The 18981-nt window shown below is 48.0% G+C and overlaps 2 protein-coding genes across 3 annotated transcripts in view; both read left to right on the forward strand.

Annotated features, from left to right (window-relative positions):
* Positions 1 to 312: 312 nt before the first annotated feature.
* WSCD2 (WSC domain containing 2) overlaps positions 313 to 18981 on the forward strand; it is an 80442-nt gene continuing 61773 nt past the window's right edge. For both annotated transcript variants that reach the window (XR_014551810.1, XM_083629470.1), the window contains exon 1: positions 313 to 1033. The gene's annotated coding sequence lies outside the window, so the exon portion shown is untranslated. The remainder of the gene's footprint in view (positions 1034 to 18981) is intronic.
* Positions 16765 to 18981, forward strand: part of LOC310769870 (uncharacterized protein) — a 177017-nt gene continuing 174800 nt past the window's right edge. Inside the window, exon 1 of the mRNA XM_083629732.1 lies at positions 16765 to 16834. Coding sequence (XP_083485858.1) covers positions 16789 to 16834 — 46 coding nt within the window. The 5' untranslated portion in view covers positions 16765 to 16788. The remainder of the gene's footprint in view (positions 16835 to 18981) is intronic.

Below are 18981 nucleotides of genomic sequence, written 5' to 3' on the forward strand. Positions count from 1 at the left end.
CCTTCCCATCTTAACTCCAGCACCTCCCTTTATCTCTGATCCTCAAAATTTAGACTGTAGCCTCCTAAGGGCAGAGACTTGCCTTGAGAAGAAAAAACCCCAGCAAAACCCCAATGTCAGCCATGGTTACCTTGACACACAAACAAGAAAGTCTATTCTGTCTGCCTTCATAAAGCCTCCTTCTTTGCTCCCATTTAACCTGCTGTTTAGGCTCGGCACACTTGAGCCAAGGGAGATAACGGGGTCTCCTCTTTTGCAATTTGAGCCCGTTTGTGGGTATCAGGAGCCTCTCGGCGTGACCGACGCCAGTGAGAAATGCTATCTGCCCCTTGCATGGAGCCAGCCAGCTGCTGCCTGCAAGGGAGCATGAGAAAGATGGCAGTTAAGGAGTTAAGCAGTAGGCAGTGCTAGAGGCCTGCAAATAGAACGCAGCTCTGTGGCTCTGGCAAAGACGGTGGCAGCAGCAGCAGCAAGAGAGAGGGAGGGAGGGAGGGAGAAGAAATGAGAGAGGCTGCCAGATAGAGATGTTAAATAAGGGAGCCCAGCAAATCACCTCGCAGCAGTTGGGAGCTGGAAACATCCCCAGAGGCAGGAGGGCATCCCAACCTCCCTTTCCTGGGCTGGTGAGCCAGCAGCGGTGATGAAGACCATCTTTTCTGGCAAGGAGGGATCTCTGGGTGCGGAGCAGCTGAGAGAAGCCAGTGTGCGGCTCCGGGGAACTCTGCAGTGACTGGTCTTTTCAGCGTGACCATCTTTCCAGAAGCGAATCTGGCAACAGGGTGGCTGTCTCCGGCGCTCCGGCCAAATGCATCCGGTCGACCGAGAAGGTGTCACTGTGATCTGGGTGTGAAAGGCAAAAAAAGAGGAGATTCTGGGCCGGCAGAACTTGGATTTGAACGCTCGGTGGTCTGAGCTTCTCCATGCTAGCCGTCAAGGGAGCCAGGCAACCGCTGCCTCCTCAGCAGAATGGCCAGAGTTGGCGAGAAGATGGATGTTCCTCCTCTGTGGACCCCATGAAGGCGTCAGTGTTCAGGTAAGATGGGCCAAGGAGGGTGGACATCAGTGTGTTGCTGGCAGGGCAAAGACTCGGGGACCTTTGGCCCTTGAGATGCATGCAGAGGCAGAGGAAAAAGGTTGCGGGCCAGAGGCTTGATGGGCAAAAGTTTCACTCTCTGGCTAGTTCTGATGGTTTGGAAGTGACCTCATTTTACCTGCTCTTCTCCTTTTCCTGGCAAGCAAAAGGGGCTTGTGGGCTTGTGACACTTTTCGTAGGAAATTCTCTCTGGGAGTCAGCGGAGCTTCTTGCTGGTCCCTCCAAAAGACCAAGCTGGGGAAGGGGGGGGGGGTGGCAGGTTGCTGTAAGGCTGTCAGGTGTCATTGCAACCTCCCCCCCCCGTCCTCCCAAAGGCTTTTTAAACCTCAGGTGGGATGATGGGCTCTTGATGGGCACCTGGAATGACAGAGCATCCTTTTCTGGAAAAGGCGGCAGATAAAACCTTTTGCAGAGGACTCAGTGCTCCTGCTGATTCCTGCTGCAAGGGGTTGGGGAAAGGGTTTCTCGATCCAGGGGGAAAAGGTCCATAGTACCAGTTTAGACTTTGTACTGATGGGGGTACGAGTCAGTCTTTCAGGTTAACTTTTGGGATTCTGTCGGCACTCGGGTCCATTCAGACAACATTCCTTGAATGCTCGGTGCTATGCGTGAGATGCACTCAAGGCAACTTGACGAAGATGAATCGCCCTTTAATGACCTTATAAACAACTTCTTGGTCTCAGAATTGGGGTGGGGGTGGTCAGAGGTACATCTCCACTCCCCCACTCCCCATTGGAAGGCATGTTTATGGGTGTAATGGAGCTGTTTGTGATGTCGGGTGTGGAACAAACCAAAGATGGTCTAGATATTCAGGGCTGATTAACATGTGTGTTTCTGTGTGTGGAATAGGGATGGGTAGAGTACAGCTGAATTAATGGAAAATTAAACATTGGAAACAATTTTTTAAAAATTAAAATTAAAATTAAGAAGCTGCATTTGTTCCCGGAGAGATGTATCAAAGTTATATGATGAGTGAGCATGGCTGAAAAACCTGATCATCTTAAGACTTAGGACTGGGGATATTGAGGGAGGAAGGGAAAAGGTGGACCAGACCACATCTTGCATGGGTTGTGGGCACAGAAGAACAACTGGTTTGACTGGAGCAGAGAGCTTGTCTTTTCTTGCAGTGCATTACAACAGGGAATTTTGCCCATAGCTGTGAAAAGGTGGTCACGTGCCTGGCATCCTGGCATTGCTGCCTTCTCCTAGAGAGAGAGAGTTCTTCAGGGCACATTTTCTAGTCTGTGTGTGACCATTCTTTGGAGTGTGTTCCTTTAGAAAAAAAGAAGCCTGCAAGAGACACACTCAGGAGGCCAAGAATGGGCTGCCCTTGTTGATTTGAGTGCGGCAAATCTCTGATTTATTTTTTTTCATTCATTCAATTTCAATAAGCAGCAAGCAGGGGGTGAGGGACACTGCAGAAAGGAAACTGTAGGATGCGAAGCTCCTGTAAGCAAGCCATGCTACATGACACAAGGTCACTTGTGTGTGCGAATGGAGGAATCTGTGCGACGATAAAGCAGGAATGGGAGGGACTGGATGTGTCGATAAATTCTGATCGGTCCTAAATTTATAATGAGGTATATTGCCCCATCCTGTCATGCTTTCAGTGAATGGGACATGGGTGGAGCTGTGGGTTAAACCACAGAGCCTAGGACTTGCCGATCAGAAGGTTGGCGGTTCAAATCCCTGCAACGGGGTGAGCTCCCGTTGCTCGGTCCCAGCTCCTGCCAACCTAGCAGTTCGAAAGCACGCCAAAGTGCAAGTAGATAAATAGGTACCGCTCCAGCGGGAAGGTAAACGGCATTTCTGTGCGCTGCTCTGGTTCGCCAGAAGCGGCTTAGTCATGCTGGCCACATGACCTGGAAGCTGTATGTCGGCTTCCTCGGCTAATAAAGCGAGATGAGCGCCGCAACCCCAGAGTCGGCCACGACTGGACCTAATGGTCAGGGGTCCCTTTACCTTTTTATTGCCCCATCCTGTCAGGCCTTCAGTGAATTAGCTTTCATTGTCTCCCATCAATAACCAGGCCACACCAAAGCTCACTGTCTGTGTGCCCTAGTTATTAATGGGTACGCAATTTACCCCAACGGACAACAAGCCCTTTATTTCTTTCAAACCAAGCTTTCAAACCAACCCAAACCCACAGGGCTTGGGTTCTTTTAAAGCAATGTAAATTCACCCAGAGCTGAGCACTGGACCTGGATGCCCATCAAATTCTTAGAATCTGATGCCGCCAATCAGATTGATTAAAGACCAATAAATCAAGTACTTCTTCACGAAGCACTCAGTTGAACTGTGGAACTCACTCCCACAGGAGGCAGCAATGAATGGATGGCTTTAAAAGAGGACTGGGCCAATTCATGGAGGAGCAGGAGGGCCAACTTGGCCCTACAAGCGTGAGTGCCCAGGGCTGTGGGTACAATGCAGCGTGCATGGCCCTGGCACTGAAATTTGTGGGTGCCCGGCCTCTTCATGGGGAAATGTGTGGGTGCACGGGCACCTAAGGCCCCAGGGTGTTGCCACCTATATGGAGGAGGGGGCTATCGATGGCTGCTGGTTGGCCACTGTGAGAAAGGGATGCTGGACTGCGTGGGCCATTGGTCGGATCCAGTAGGCTCTTCCAATGTTCTTAAGGCAAACAGGGCTGCAGAGGAGCAAACGGCAAGCCAGTCTCTTGTTTTTGCAACACAGTGCAGAATCTGTGAAGCCCCTTCACCAGAAAGCAGGAGCGTTTGGGAGCGATGGGGATGTTTTCCTCTGTGCTTCCATCACACATGCATTTCTCCAGTGAACCGGCGTTACAAAACTGCATGTGGGGGATGAGTACCAGCGTACTGCTTTTGCTAGCTAGCCAAAATTTGCATAGGAGAAAGTGAAAAGGAGTCTTCATCACCAGGTATCTGCAGGGCTGCTGGCCACGCAAAAGATGGAACAGGCTTGCTCTCTGTGGCCCCAGAGTGGCAAAGCTGGAACCATTGAGTGGCAAATTGTAGGGAAGCCAATTTTGGCTTCAAATTAGGAGCAACTTAAGAGTAGCGCTGTGGCTTAAACCACAGAGCCTAGGACTTGCCGATCAGAAGGTCAGCAGTTTGAATCCCCGCGACGGGGTGAGCTCCCGTTGCTCGGTCCCTGCTCCTGCCAACCTAGCAGTTCGAAAGCACGTCAGAGTGCAAGTAGATAAATAGGTACCGCTCCGGCGGGAAGGTAAACGGCATTTCCGTGCGCTGCTCTGGTTTGCCAGAAGTGGCTTAGTCATGCTGGCCACATGACCCGGAAGCTGTACGCCGGCTCCCTCGGCCAATAAAGCGAGATGAGCGCTGCAACCCCAGAGTCTGCCACGACTGAACCTAATGGTCAGGGGTCCCCTTTACCTTTTAAGAGTACTGCTGGATCCAGCACCCTGTTCTGACATTGGCCAACCAGATGCCTCAGTTGGGAGCCCGAAAGCAAGACCCAAGTGCAGAGGCACACTCCCCTCCTTTGGTTTCCAGCAACTGGAATTCAGAAGGACAATGGATGCAGATCCTAGCCATCATAGAAGCTGTTGATAGCTTGATCCTCTATGAATTTGTCTTTTAAAGCCATCTGGGCTAGTGGCCCTCACCACAGCTCAACTGTGCACTGCATGAAGAAGTACCGTATTTTTTGCTCTATAAGACTCACTTTTTCCCTCCTAAAAAGTAAGGGGAAATGTGTGTGCGTCTTATGGAGCGAATGCAGGCTGTGCAGCTATCCCCGAAGCCAGAACAGCAAGAGGGATTGCTGCTTTCACTGCGCAGCGATCCCTCTTGCTGTTCTGGCTTCTGAGATTCAGAATATTTTTATTCTTGTTTTCCTCCTCCAAAAACTAGGTGCATCTTATGGTCTGGTGCGTCTTTTAGAGCGAAAAATACGGTAATTTCTTTTATCAGAATATTTTTAATTCCTTAAACTTCCTAATGCTACAGGTTGTTTAGGAAACGGGAGGAGGTGGCATCTCCTTACGGGAGGCATTTAAGCAGACGGCCACTTGCCAGGGTGCTGAAAGCCTTTGGGATTTGGATGGGCTGACCTCCCAAGGCTTTAAATTCTTTGATTCTGGAGAAACGTCCTGGAGAAATGTCCCACCTCTTCAGGGACCTTGTAGAGCACCCAGCCAGTTTGGAGTTAACGTGTTTGGATTGTAATTTCTTGATGCATTCCAATTTCCAGAGTGAATAATCCACGTGTGGCACGTGTCAGTCTCCAGATGGAATGGCAGGTTCTGCATATCTGGAACGGGCAGATGTGCTACCACGCTGGGGTGCCTGGCTTCTCTCCCCCCCGCCCCCACCTAGTTAATTTTTGAAAGTGCATCCATCGTCATCGGCTGGAAAGATCCTTTAATGGGTCACATGATTGCCTTGCCCTTTTCCTCTCTCCGTTTGCTCAGTCAGCCTTTTGGAAAGTGCTCCTCCATTCAACTGGAACTGTGGAAGTGAAAAGTTCAGCTTGACTTTTGCTGTGGGCATTAAAATACAACCCTGGCCAAATGAACCTGCGATTAGCAGGGGGCGGGTGTCTTTGTTTGTGGTTCAGCCTAGGACTCGTGGTTCAGGCACACTTTCTTTTTTTAAAAAATATAAATGTTTATTGTTTTCTTTAAATATTCTTTTTCCAACAGTCCATACAATCACAATATATCCCCTTTGACTCTGCCGAGTCCTGACTTCCCTCCCTCCCTCCCTCCCTCCAGTTGGTATATTTATCACAATCTTATCGCATATTTTATTCTTGTTGTTGTTTAGTCATTTAGTCGTGTCTGACTCTTCGTGACCCCATGGACCAGAGCACGCCAGGCACTCCTCTCTTCCACTGCCTCCCACAGTTTGGTCAAACTCATGTTCGTAGCTTCGAGAACACTGTCCAACCATCTCGTCCTCTGTCGTCCCCTTCTCCTTGTGCCCTCAATCTTTCCCAACATCAGGGTCTTTTCCAGGGAGTCTTCTCTTCTCATGAGGTGGCCAAAGTATTGGAGCCTCAGCTTCACGATCTGTCCTTCCAGTGAGCACTCAGGGCTGATTTCCTTCAGAATGGAGAGGTTTGATCTTCTTGCAGTCCATGGGACTCTCAAGAGTCTCCTCCAGCACCAGAATTCAAAAGCATCAATTCTTCGGCGATCAGCCTTCTTTATGCTCCAGCTCTCACTTCCATACATCATTTTATTCTTATATCTCTACTATTTTACACTGAAGGTATTATTCCAGTCCTGCTAGTGTCTTTAAACTTTTGCAGTTCTCCTTTAAATACTCAATAAATTTACTCCAATTATTCTTGTGTCTGTGGTCCTCATGATCCCGGATCCTTCCTGTCAATTTGGCAAGTTCCGCAAAATCTGTCATATTTCATCTGCCACTCCTTGATGGTGGGTATATCTTGTGTTTTCCATTTTCGGGCCAGTAGAGTTCTTGTGGCGGCTGTGGCATACATAAACAAATTCTGATCTTTTATTTTAATCTCCCTTCCCATTAGACCGAGCAAGAAAGCCTCCGGTCTTTTGGGAAAGGTGTACTTAAATATCCTTTTAAGCTCATTATAGATTAACTCCCAGTTTTTTTTCACCTTGTCACAGGTCCACCACATATGAAAATAATCACCATCCTTTTGTGTACCATTCAAGCAACAAATCATACATTCTAGATAATGTTTTACCTCTATAGTGGTTCAGGGACACTTTCAACACTTGCATGCCCTTCCCTGAAAACTGTATCTATCCTTGCATTTAAAGATCGGTTGAAGGTGTTTTTGTTTAGCAAGGCCTTTACGACTTGATAGGAATGCAGGAAGCTGCCTTTTACTGAGGCTTTGCCCACCCTTCCACTTGTCCCCTGGGAAAACCAGCTGTTGACTCCTGAATTGGAACAAACACCAATTGGGTTTTCAGCAGATTGAAACTGAAAACCTGTTAGAAACTCAGGTATATGAGCTAGACAACAAATGGCTCCTGAAACCAGGGTTTTGTTGTTTAGTCATTTAGTCGTGTCCGACTCTTCGTGACCCCATGGACCAGAGCACGCCAGGCACTCCTGTCTTCCACTGCCTCCCGCAGTTTGGTCAAACTCATGCTGGTAGCTTCGAGAATACTATCCAACCATCTCGTCCTCTGTCGTCCCCTTCTCCTTGTGCCTTCCATCTTTCCCAACATCAGGGTCTTTTCCAGGGAGTCTTCTCTTCTCATGAGGTGGCCAAAGTCTTGGAGCCTCAGCTTCAGGATCTGTCCTTCCAGTGAGCACTCAGGGCTGATTTCCTTCAGAATGGCGAGGTTTGATCTTCTTGCAGTCCATGGGACTCTCAAGAGTCTCCTGCAGCACCATAATTCAAAAGCATCAATTCTTCGGCGATCAGCCTTCTCGATGGTCTAGCTCTCACTTCCATACATCACTATTGGGAAAGCCATAGCTTTAACTATACGGACATCTTATTTTTGTTTGTTCTGGACCGAAAGGTAAAGGTACCCCTGGACGTTAGGTCCAGTCGTGGACGACTCTGGGGTTGCGCGCTAATCTCGCTTTACAGGCCAAGGGAGCAGGTGTTTGTCCTCAGACAGCTTCCGGTTCATGTGGCCAGCATGACAAAGCCACTTCTGGGGAACCAGAGCAGCGCATGGAAATGCCGTTTACCTTCCCGCCGGAGCAGTTCCTATTTATCTACTTGCAGTTTTACGTGCTTTCGAACTGCTAGGTGGGCAGGAGCTGGGACTCAACAATGGAAGCTCACCTCGTCGTGGGGATTCGAACCACCAACCTTCTGATCGGCAAGCCCTAGGCTCTGTGTTTTAGACCACAGCGCCACCCGCATCCCCTGTTCAGAACCTACTGCCAATAAATTTCATTAGGTTCCAGTATGACAACTCTATTTCCTTCAACCTCTTACAAGGAATGGTTGAGGGAGTTGAAGATGTTTTGCCCGGCGAAGAGGAGACTGAGAGGCGATAGAAGAGGCATCTTCAAATATCGGAAGGGTTGCTACGTGGAAGATGGAGCCAGTTTGGTTTTTTGCTGCTTTAGGACCCGAACCAATGGATTCAAATGACAAAAAAGGAGATTCAAACTAAACTTTAGGAAGCGTTTTCTGAGAGTGAGACCTGTTCGACACAGGAAAGGACTAGCCTGGAAGGCGGTGGGCTCTCCTTCGTTGAAGGTTTTTGATCAGAGAGTGGATAGCCATCCATCGGAGATATCGTAGCTGTGATTCCTGCACGACAAGGGGTTGGACTAGATGACCCTTGGGGTCCCTTCCAACTCTACAATTGATAGTGTGTCTCTGCTCAGAACTTCTACATTGGCAGATAAAGATGGTTGAATATGTGGAGTTGGCAAAGCTGATGGGGAAGATCCGGAATCGGCGTGATGAACTGTTTCAAAAGGACTGGAGCAAATTTACCAAATTTTTCGCTCTATAAGACACACCAGACCACAAGATGCACCTAGTTTTTGGAGGAGGAAAACAAGAAATTAAATATTCTGAATCTCAGAAGCCAGAACAGCAAGAGGGATCGCTGTGCAGTGAAAGCAGCAATCCCTCTTGCTGTTCTGGCTTCTGTGATAGCTACGCAGCCTGCATTCGCTCCATAAGACGCACACACATTTCCCCTTACTTTTTAGGAGGGAAAAAGTGAGTCTTATAGAGCAAAAAATACGGTATACTTTATATGAAAGAAAACTGTAAACAGTTGAAAACGTTTGTAGGTTTGAGTTGAAATGTTTGGTAATGGGAAAATAAGAAGCTGGTTTACATATAAGAAGGTGAATGTTAAAAGATTGATATAAGGTAAAAAAGTGGATATAGAAATGTGAGAAATTGGTAAAGTTGTGTGGAAGTCAGTTAGAGGGAGGGAAGGAGGTCGATGCTTTATTTAAGCAATGTCTTAAGTTATGGACTTTTGATTTTTGATATGGAAATGTAATGAAATATGGAAAACTTAATAAAAATCATGTTAAAAAAAAGAAGAAAAGATAGTTTATCTCTGCTCTTTGACACAGAAATGCATCAGTCCCTGCCCTGCACATATCGATGGTGGCACAGCCAAAACAGTTTGGCTGCTTTGTAAAAATGCTTGCAGTTTCTGGTATGTTCGTGTTTGTAAGAATTATATTGTAAACAGAAGGTGTCTTTCCACCCCTTGGCTGACGCCATCATAGGAGCATACTTAATCTGAAGTCTCTGAAGCCAGAGAAGAAGCTGGTGTGTCCGCCCAAGGCGATCCTGCACTTTTTAGAGGCGAGCTTGTGTCAGTCTCCTTCAACGGCGAGGCTCTCGTTGGCTGTGGTGGGGAGGAGGGGGAATTAATCGCTTGTCAGCACAACTCTGGCTTGACCTTTGTGGGAGTCTAAAGGCAGAACATTGTGGCGATGATGAGCAGGACTTATCTCCTACTTTGTACCAAGTCAGATTAACTGGGCAAGTTTGTCAGGAGCCACCGTTAATTGGCTGGCTCTGAACGAGGGATGGAAAGATGCCTCAATTTTTCTCTCAGCTTCTTGTTTTTCTAATCCTCAATTCAGTTCTCCACATTTCTGCAGCAACTTGCTTTTTTTTTTAATTTAAAGAAACATCCTCATGAACACGCCCCCGCCCCCTAGGAACTACCACACAAAATGGCACAATGCAATGGACTCACGCACTGGGAACGAGTTCCTAGATTTCCTTACAGTGTAGACTGGCATGCACAACGCTGTTTCCTTTTTTAATACAGTGTATAAATTTATTTATTTGGTTTTTCAGATTAAAGTTTTACAATCACATAGCCAACATACAAATAAAAACAAGATTTCAAGGAATCTCCTGGACTTCCCTCCTCCCCTTTGTGGGTCCTACTGTTAATCGTTTCCTCCTGCATCTTATATGATCATCCAAATCTTTTACATCTCCATGATGTCCAAAATTCACCATTAAACTACAAGTGTTATTCCAATCCTACTTCACGGCTTTAGCTGTTTACAATGGTTTTTAAGATTAATCATAAATTTTCCCCATTCCTTATTAAAATTTTGGTCTTCTCCGTGTGGTGGTGGGCCAAAGGGCCACAATAAATGTGACAATGTGTACCCTTGTAAATCCTTCAGTGTGCTTCTAATAGAATATGGTAGCCTGCTACTTTATGGAACTGATGATTTTGTAAGTTGCCGCCCCCCACTGGGCAGAAATACAGCTAATATGTGAATCACAAAGATACAGCTCAAAGCTAGAACGTAAGTTGCTACATGGTGCAAATGGCTCCACATAACACAGGTTCCCAACATGCACACTAACACAACGTAACAGAAGACGGTGGGAATCAGACCTTAATCAGCAGGAATTGCTAGTGCTTATTGCGCTTCTTGGGAGAAAAGCAATGACAAACCTAGACAGCATCTTAAAAAGCAGAGACATCACCTTGCCAACAAAGGTCCGTATAGTTCAAGCTATGGTTTTCCTAGTAGTGATGTATGGAAGTGAGAGCTGGACCATAAAGAAGGCTGATCGCCGAAGAATTGATGCTTTTGAATTATGGTGCTGGAGGAGACTCTTGAGAGTCCCATGGACTGCAAGAAGATCAAACCTCTCCATTCTGAAGGAAATCAGCCCTGAGTGCTCCCTGGAAGGACAGATCCTGAAGCTGAGGCTCCAATACTTTGGCCACCTCATGAGAAGAGAAGACTCCCTGGAAAAGAGCCTGATGTTGGGAAAGGTGGAGGGCACAAGGAGAAGGGGACGAGATGGTTGGACAGTGTTCTCGAAGCTACCAGCATGAGTTTGACCAAACTGCGGGAGGCAGTGGAAGACAGGAGTGCCTGGCGTGCTCTGGTCCATGGGGTCACGAAGAGTCGGACATGACTAAACGACTAAACAACAACAAATTGCGCACATGTAAAACATGAAATGAGGTGATGATGTTACAACACCAATTTCTGATTCTTCTGGTCATTTGTGCCATTTCAGCATAATCTTTCAACTTAATCTGCCATTCTTCTCTGGTCGGGACTTTATCTTCTTTCCATCTCTGGGCCAGTAACATCCGCACAGCCGTTGTCGCATACATAAATAGTCTTTTCTGCTTCCATGGGATTTTGGCACCTAGGGTTCCTAAAAGAAAGGCTTCGGGTTAACGCTCAGCTTCCAGGTTGAAACAGTTCCCGTCTCTCATTGCTCCCCTCCTCTTATCAGTTTCCCAGGCAGTGAAACCAAAATGAAGCAGCAAAGTTCAAAGGATTATATTACGTAAGGGGAGAATCGCATATTCAAGCTAATGTCAAGGGAGCTACAGAGCAATGGCACTCCCCATAGAACCTCCATCATCTGACCCCAGAGAGGAATACTGTACAGTGGTACCTTGGTTCTCAAACTTAATCCCTTCCTGAAGTCCATTCCAAAACCAAGGTACGCTTTCCCATAGAAAGTAATGCAAAATGGATGAATCCGTTCCAGACTTTTAACAACAACCCCTAAAACAGCCCTTTAACATGAATTTTACTATCTAACGAGACCATTGATCCATAAAATAAAAGCAATAAACAATGTATTGCAGTCAATCAATCAATCAGTAGCTGAACTGGGTTCCACACAGTCACAAAAACAACAAAAAAAGTCGCAGAAACAAAAATGCAAATTAAATAGCAAAAACAGACAGACTTCAGCATAACACTCAAATTGGAGGTGTAACACTCAAAACGGAGCACGCTCAACTTCTGAAAAAAGTTTGCAAATCGGAACACACACTTCAGGGTTTGCAGTGTTTGGGTTCCAAATTGTTTGAGTACCAAGGTGTTTGAGAACCAAGGTACTTCTGTACTTAAAAATGCAGAAAAGCGAACTTTGTACATGGCAGAATTGCAGCAGTGGTGGCGAACATCAGTCCACCATTCCCAGAATCACAAGCTCAAGAGCAAGGGGTGGGTGTAAAATAATCCAGGAGCCACCCTCGTTTTTGTTCATTAACATGTGAACCCAACTGCACTTCTTCCTCTTCCCTAATCCCTCCCTTCCTGAAGTGCATCAAATCGCAGGATTTGACTCCCTAGAGGCCTGTTTCTGTGTGCCTTCAGGGAGGGCAACTTGTCAATCACCTCTTAGCCGTGATGACTAAACTGTTCAGGGCAGTAACTCTGAATGCCCAGGGCTGGGGGCCAGCAAGATGAGTTAGCGATGGGTTCAACTCCCTGCTTATTGGATGACTTGAGCAACATGTTAAAGCTCTGGTTTTCCCAGTAGTGATGTATGGAAGTGAGAGCTGGACCATAAAGAAGGCTGATCGCCGAAGAATGGATGCTTTTGAATTATGGTGCTGGAGGAGACTCTTGAGAGTCCCATGGACTGCAAGAAGATCAAACCTCTCCATTCTGAAGGAAATCAGCCCTGAGTGCTCACTGGAAGGACAGATCCTGAAGCGGAGGCTCCAAGACTTTGGCCACCTCATGAGAAGAGAAGACTCCCTGGAAAAGACCCTCATGTTGGGAAAGATGGAGGGCACAAGGAGAAGGGGACGACAGAGGACGAGATGGTTGGACAGTGTTTTTGAAGCTACCAACATGAGTTTGACCAAACTGCGGGAGGCAGTGGAAGACAGGAGTGCCTGGCATGCTCTGGTCCAGGGGGTCACGAAGAGTTGGACACGACTCAACGACTAAACAATAAAAACCACAGGTGTACTTCAGGGGTGCAATAGTTGATGGACCGCATACCCTTTTTAAAACAAGAGTTGAAATATTAGAAATGTAGTTTTGGTTGTGTCAGGGTCATTTCCATATTTTGAAACTCTGCATAGTTCTGGTTAAAAGTCCAGTCGTGTAGAGGTCAAATTCCCAAGTGCAGGAGCTCAACATGTCTGTCCCCTTAAAAAGGTAAAGCTACCCCTGACCGTTAGGTCCAGTCGCAGACGACTCTGGGGTTGCGCTCTCATCTCGCTCCATAGGCCGAGGGAGCCGGTGTTTGTCCGCAGACAGCTTCCGGGACTTGTGGCCAGCATGACTAAGCCGCTTCTGGCGAACTAGAGCAGCACACGGAAATGCCATTTACCTTCCTGTCAGAGTGGTACCTATTTATCTACTTGCACTTTGACGTGCTTTCGAACTGCTAGGTTGGCAGGAGCTGAGACAGAGCGACAAGAGCTCACCCTGTCGTTGGGATTTGAGCCGCTGACCTTCCGATTGGCAAGCCCAAGAGGTCCAGTGGTTTAGACCACAGCACCATCCACATCCCTAGGGGGTTGGACTAGATGACCCTGGGATCCCTTTCCAACTCTACAACTCTGTGATTCGATGATTCATGCATGCGAGGTAGAGTACAGAGGGGCAGTGATTTACTGGGCGCACTTGGAGCACAGTTTTCCTTTTGATCTGTAAGTAAATGCACAGCTGGTTAGCAATAAAGGTATCTTGGTCTGCGATGTTGGACTCTCCTTTGCCCGGCCGTTTTGTTCCACCAGAATATCACCTTGCAAGGGAAGAATGCAGCATTCTTAAGCACGCCAGGGGATGTTATTTCATGCTGAAACTAGCACCTATCGGAGTAACCCAATGCAGGCTTCTTCATTCCCCAGGTGGCTAAGCAGCCTGCTTAATGAAGCAAGCGAGGGATTTGTTCTCAAAGATCCTGACCTCAGCACCCTTCCTTGCCGAACACGGGGCTAATGTTGCTTCTCTTCCCAGTCCAGGCCCAACACAATTGATTTGAGAGAAAGGGAAAGAGGCAACACGGTCGAAGTGTATAAAAAGATGTGTGGCGTGGAGAAAGGGGACAGAGAGACGTTTTTCTCCCTATCTACAGTTTGGATTTGCTATCCCGCTTTATCACTACCCGAAGGAGTCTCAAAATGGCTAACAATCTCCGTCCCCTTCCATCCCCACAACAAACACTCTGTGAGGTGAGTGAGGCTGAGAGACTTCAAAGAAGTGTGACTGGCCCAAGGTCACCCAGCAGCTGCATGTAGAGGAGCGGGGAATCGAACCTGGTTCACCAGATTACGAGTCCACCTCTCTGCACCACTACACCACACTGGCTCTCTATCTAGAGTTGGAAGGTGAGTCCAGCCCCCTGCAACACAGGAATCACAGCTAAAGAATCCCTCTTTCATGACATGAGAACTCACGCCCATCTAATGAAGCCAAATGTTGGGAGATTGAGGAGGAGAAAAGAAAGGACTTATGCACGCAGCACTGAGTTAAACTGCGGAACTCCCTCCCACAAGGAGGCAGCGAGTGCCACTAACCTGGAAGGCTTAAAAAAAGGATTGGACAAATTCATGGGGAAGGCTTTCAATCGCCACTAGCCACTATGGCTCTGCTTTGCTCTGCCTCCACAGTTTGAGCTAGTAATTCTTCTGAATACCAGTTGCCAGAAGCTACAGGAGGGGCAGTGGCGCTGTGGGTTAAACCTAGGACTTGCCGATCAGAAGGTCGGCGGTTCGAATCCCCGCGATGGGGTGAGCTCCCGTTATTTGGTCCCTGCTCCTACCAACCTAGCAGTTCGAAAGCACATCAAGTGCAAGTAGATAAATAGGTACTGCTCCGGCGGGAAGGTAAACGGCGTTTCCGTGCGCTGCTCTGGTTCGCCAGAAGCGGCTTAGTCATGCTGGCCACATGACCCGGAAGCTGTACGCTGGCTCCCTTGGCCAGTAAAGCAAGATGAGTGGTGCAACCCCAGAGTCGGCCACGACTGGACCTAATGGTCAGGGGTCCCTTTACACACACACACACACACACACGCCCAGGTATTTTTGTTGTCATTGGTTCTTTTTTTTAAGAATTTAAGTTTTTGTTCTGTTTTTGATTCCTTTTCTGTTTTAATTTTGTTGTCTTGTATTCTTTTGTTTTCAAACTGCATTCTGGTGCTGTGTGAATTTTATTCCCACCGAATCTTAGTCGCACTAGGATCTGCTGAGAAAGGGCGGTTTAGAAATATTTCAAAACTGACATACAAGCTAGGGGACAAGGATAACTGTGACTTTAAAGATGAATGGGAACCCTTTACAAAGTATTTGAAGACGCAACAAAGCGAACTGGACTCCTTGGCTGGCTTTGAAGAAACATTCACAAACTTTTTAGTGATAATAATCAGCTAAACAGTTTGAGGATTTATACAACTTTGTAACATGCAGAAAACAGCAGTCTCGGAGAAACCAAAGACTGGAACTGAGGGAAGTCGGGGGGTGGGGGTGGGTGGGTTTTGTGTGGGAGGGTGGGAGGAGGGAGGAAAAATGGGGGGGGGGGAATAAGGATGATATGTTTCTGGATAATAGGTTTTGTTTTAATTTTGAATTAAAAAAAAATTTTTTTAAGGAAATATTTCAAATCAAAGATGGCGGATTGACAGAAGACAGTTAAATAGTGCCTCCTATTATAACCATCCATTCTGTGCAGTAGAGATATCATGCTGATATCGACAAGGTCATGATGCTGGCATGAAACCAGTGGAGGTGCCCATTGCCTTCTGTGCTCAGCTTGTGTGCTCCCAGAAACATCTGCCAGGAGCTTGTTGGTTCTGTTCCCTGTGAATTTTGCTTTGATGCAGCAAGTCTCTTTGATTCTTGAAATCTGGGCAGCTTGCCAGACCAGGCCAAGAGTCTCTTACTATGCTGTCTAACGATCTCCAGCCTTTGGGATGTGCTCTCAAAAGCAAGGCAAGAGGGGTGGTCCTCTCCTCCTGGTCTCCAGAATGTGGTTTGTTGACATCAAAGATTTGAGAGGGTAGTTGGCGGCCCGTCTGGTCCATCTCCTTGCTTGATCCCTGATGGACCACTCTCCAGCCTGTAGCCAAGAAGAGCCCACCAGCTCCTAAGACAGCCTGCCCCATCCTTGGACAGTTGCGTGGCGAGTTCCCGGCCCCTCCCCCAGTGGAAATAAAGACACACGACACAATTATTTAGGTTAATGGGCTAAAATTGGCCACAACTTTATTGGTTACAGGAATGAGCGGTATTGGCTTAGGCATTGGTCCTAACCGACTATCCGGCTTCAGCCATAGCTGTCAACCGTCCCTTATTTGGCGGGAAAGTCCCTTATCCCAGTGCCGTCTCCCGCTGCTGTCCCTTATTGATGATGTCCCTTAAATTTCCTGGGTTTCAAAGGAAGCAGCTCCTCTCCCTCCCTCCTGCCGGCCACGGAGGAGGGAGGCTCCAAGTGTGTTACTTGGCTGCGTTGCTCACCCAATAAGGAGTCTGAGAACGACTGGGGGGTGGAGCTTGCATGCCTTGTGCCGATCAAATCAGCCGCGTTGCCTGGGGACTCACCTTTGCTCAGCGCTTCCCAGCGGAGAGGTGACGGTGGTTTTCCTTGCTGCATCCCCTTTGCCGGGTTGCTGCACTGTGGGAACCACCGCTTGAGGCTTTGTTTGGCTGCTGGCTGGGCTTTCTGCCTTTGGCTCGGAGGGGCTCAGAAGTCGAACATACCTGTGTTCTGAAAATCCCTTATTTTGGCTGCTGGTCCCTTATTTTCAATTCTGTAAGCTGACAGCTATGGCTTCAGCCTGTTTGCTTGAAGTCCGGGAAGGGTTAACCACCAGTAGGGGGAGACCTGCTGATTCACATCAACTAGGCACTCCCCCGGGGTCACCGCTCGGGGGCGTGCCTTAGGCCCTCACCTCCATAGGCTTTGGACAGGGCCACGCCCCCCAGAACGCTTTACTGGACTACCCTTCAATATTTGGGGGAGGTGATGGGTCTTCCTCCCCCCCACATCGACATAACAATACCCCTACCGATGCCTAACCGCCAATGCCGAGGAAGTTGTGACGATTTGCTACGAGGTAGGCGAAAAACCAAGTGGCTGGTGCCAATTTGCCAAGTGGGAAAAATTCCTACCAGGCCCCTTAACGGCGACCAACCGGGGTCCATAGCAAGGTCATAAGGAAAACCTAAAGGGTGGGAGGGTGGGAAACCCGATGAGCTGCGGCGGCAAAAGAGGGAGATCCCCGGCCGCACCAGTGTGATATAGCGCAAGCCACGCCCCCCGGTCAGCCGATTGGCTGGCCAGGGGATGGCGCAGCCGGGGATTCCCTCAATCGTGCAGAGACTGAGAGCCAGCCCCCGCGCACGTGAAGAGGGCACGAAGCCCGCAGCTCCACCTCCTCTCGAGTTCGGAAGTGGTTTTCTTGGGAGGTTTCTCCTAATGCTTCATCAAATTCTGCTTTCCTGAAATTCCACCCACTGCCTTCCTCTCCTGCGAGCTGGAGCAACAGGGAACAAGCCTCCCCCGTCTCTCATGTGACGGAGGACGTTGATATAGATGAAGGCAGCTCGGTCGTAACATTGGGAGAACTATGAAATGGGGGGGGTGCAAGTCTGAGAGGGGTGGGATCAGGTCCTTTTGTAAGGGAATGCGCAAGGATTGAATCCCTCTGGTAGCCATTGTTATGTACTGAAGTTCTCACCCTGGGCCAGCAGGGGGATACTGTAGATAGTTATGCAAATGAAGGATCGAAAGTGACGTTCAGTGATTGGATAGTTTTAGAAAATTGTTACAGTTACGTTGTACTGGAGCTCTATATAAGCAGGCCGACTGAACCCTTCAGTTCAGTTCTGTTCTGGCCTGTGAATAAACAAGAGCTGTTTGAAGAATCACTGTGTCGTCTGATATGTTCACCCACAACTTAACAGCCATAGAGTGACTTGCTTAAGGTCACCTGGTGAACTTAGTGGCTTTGAAACTTGCCCTGCTTCCCAAAGCTTTTCTGTTTCCTCAAAAGGCCTTTGGGGTGAAGGTTCCTGTTTAGGAAAATGCAACATAGCTCCAGTTTCGCGAGAGATGGAATCCTGTACTTAATCTACTCCGTGCAAAAATTCTGACTCATTCTGTGCAGCTTTCGATTAAGGTCAGGAGACCTTTATCAGCCCAAGGGCCACATTCCCTCATGATGAACCTTCTGGGGGCCGTGTGTTTGTTTAAAATGTGGGCAGAGCAAAGGATGTGATCCTTACGTTTGTACAGTAGGCTGCACTTCATACTCGGCCCAGTATACCTGAAGGAGCGTCTCCACCCCCATCGTTCAGGTCTAGCTCCAAGGGCCTTCTGGCGGTTCCCTCCCTGCAAGAAGTGAAGTTACAGGGAACCAGGCAGAGGGCCTTCTCGGTAGTGGCACCCCCCCCCCCCCGTGGAATGCCCTCCCATCAGATGTCAAGGAAATAAGCAACTATCTGACTTTGAGAAGACATCTGAAGGCAGCCCTGTTTAGGAAAGTTTTTAATCTCTGATGTTTTATTGTATTTTTAATATTTTGTTGAAAGCCGCCCAGAGTGGCTGGGGGAACAACAACAACAACAACATGTATGTATGTATGTATGTAAATGAGAGTCAGCATAGGGTTCCATAGTTAAAAGTAGAAGTCTGCAAATGTGTCCTCTTTTTTGTTCAACAAAATATGGCAACCCATCCTTTCCTCAGGCTAACAGGCCCCCATTGGAGAAGGGCAGCTGCACAACAGAAAGGTTGCAGAGAAGCAAACTACCCATCTGAATATCTGTAATTTACTCTCCAGACAAACCGCTTGAATGGCACGTTGCCGGTCCACAGAACAAAAGCTGGCGCTTGGCTGAGGCCGGGCTGTAGCATTTAAAACAAAGGGAATTATGCAACCAGGCAAAACAAGAGACGAGCGTTGCTTCAACACGCTTCCTTCTGCTTCTCCTCCTACCAGGGGAGAGGGCTTGGGTGGGATTCTGCATCTGAGATTCTGGAGGGAGAAAATCCATCTAGCATCCTTCCCTGTTGTGGGCAGCCGGAGGCCTTGGGGAACTCCCTGTCTCCCTCTCTATCACACATGCCTGTTTGTGATTCCCAGGGAAGAGACCCTGCCTGGCACAGAGGCTTCTTTGCGTCCTTGGCAAGGAGCTCCATTGGTGCCACACATACCCCGTGTTATGTACTGAGTTTAATAGGATCCAAACTGCAGCAGTC

The sequence above is a fragment of the Podarcis filfolensis genome (assembly GCF_964270895.1).
Source record: "Podarcis filfolensis genome assembly, chromosome: 8".
Lineage (NCBI taxonomy): Eukaryota > Metazoa > Chordata > Lepidosauria > Squamata > Lacertidae > Podarcis > Podarcis filfolensis.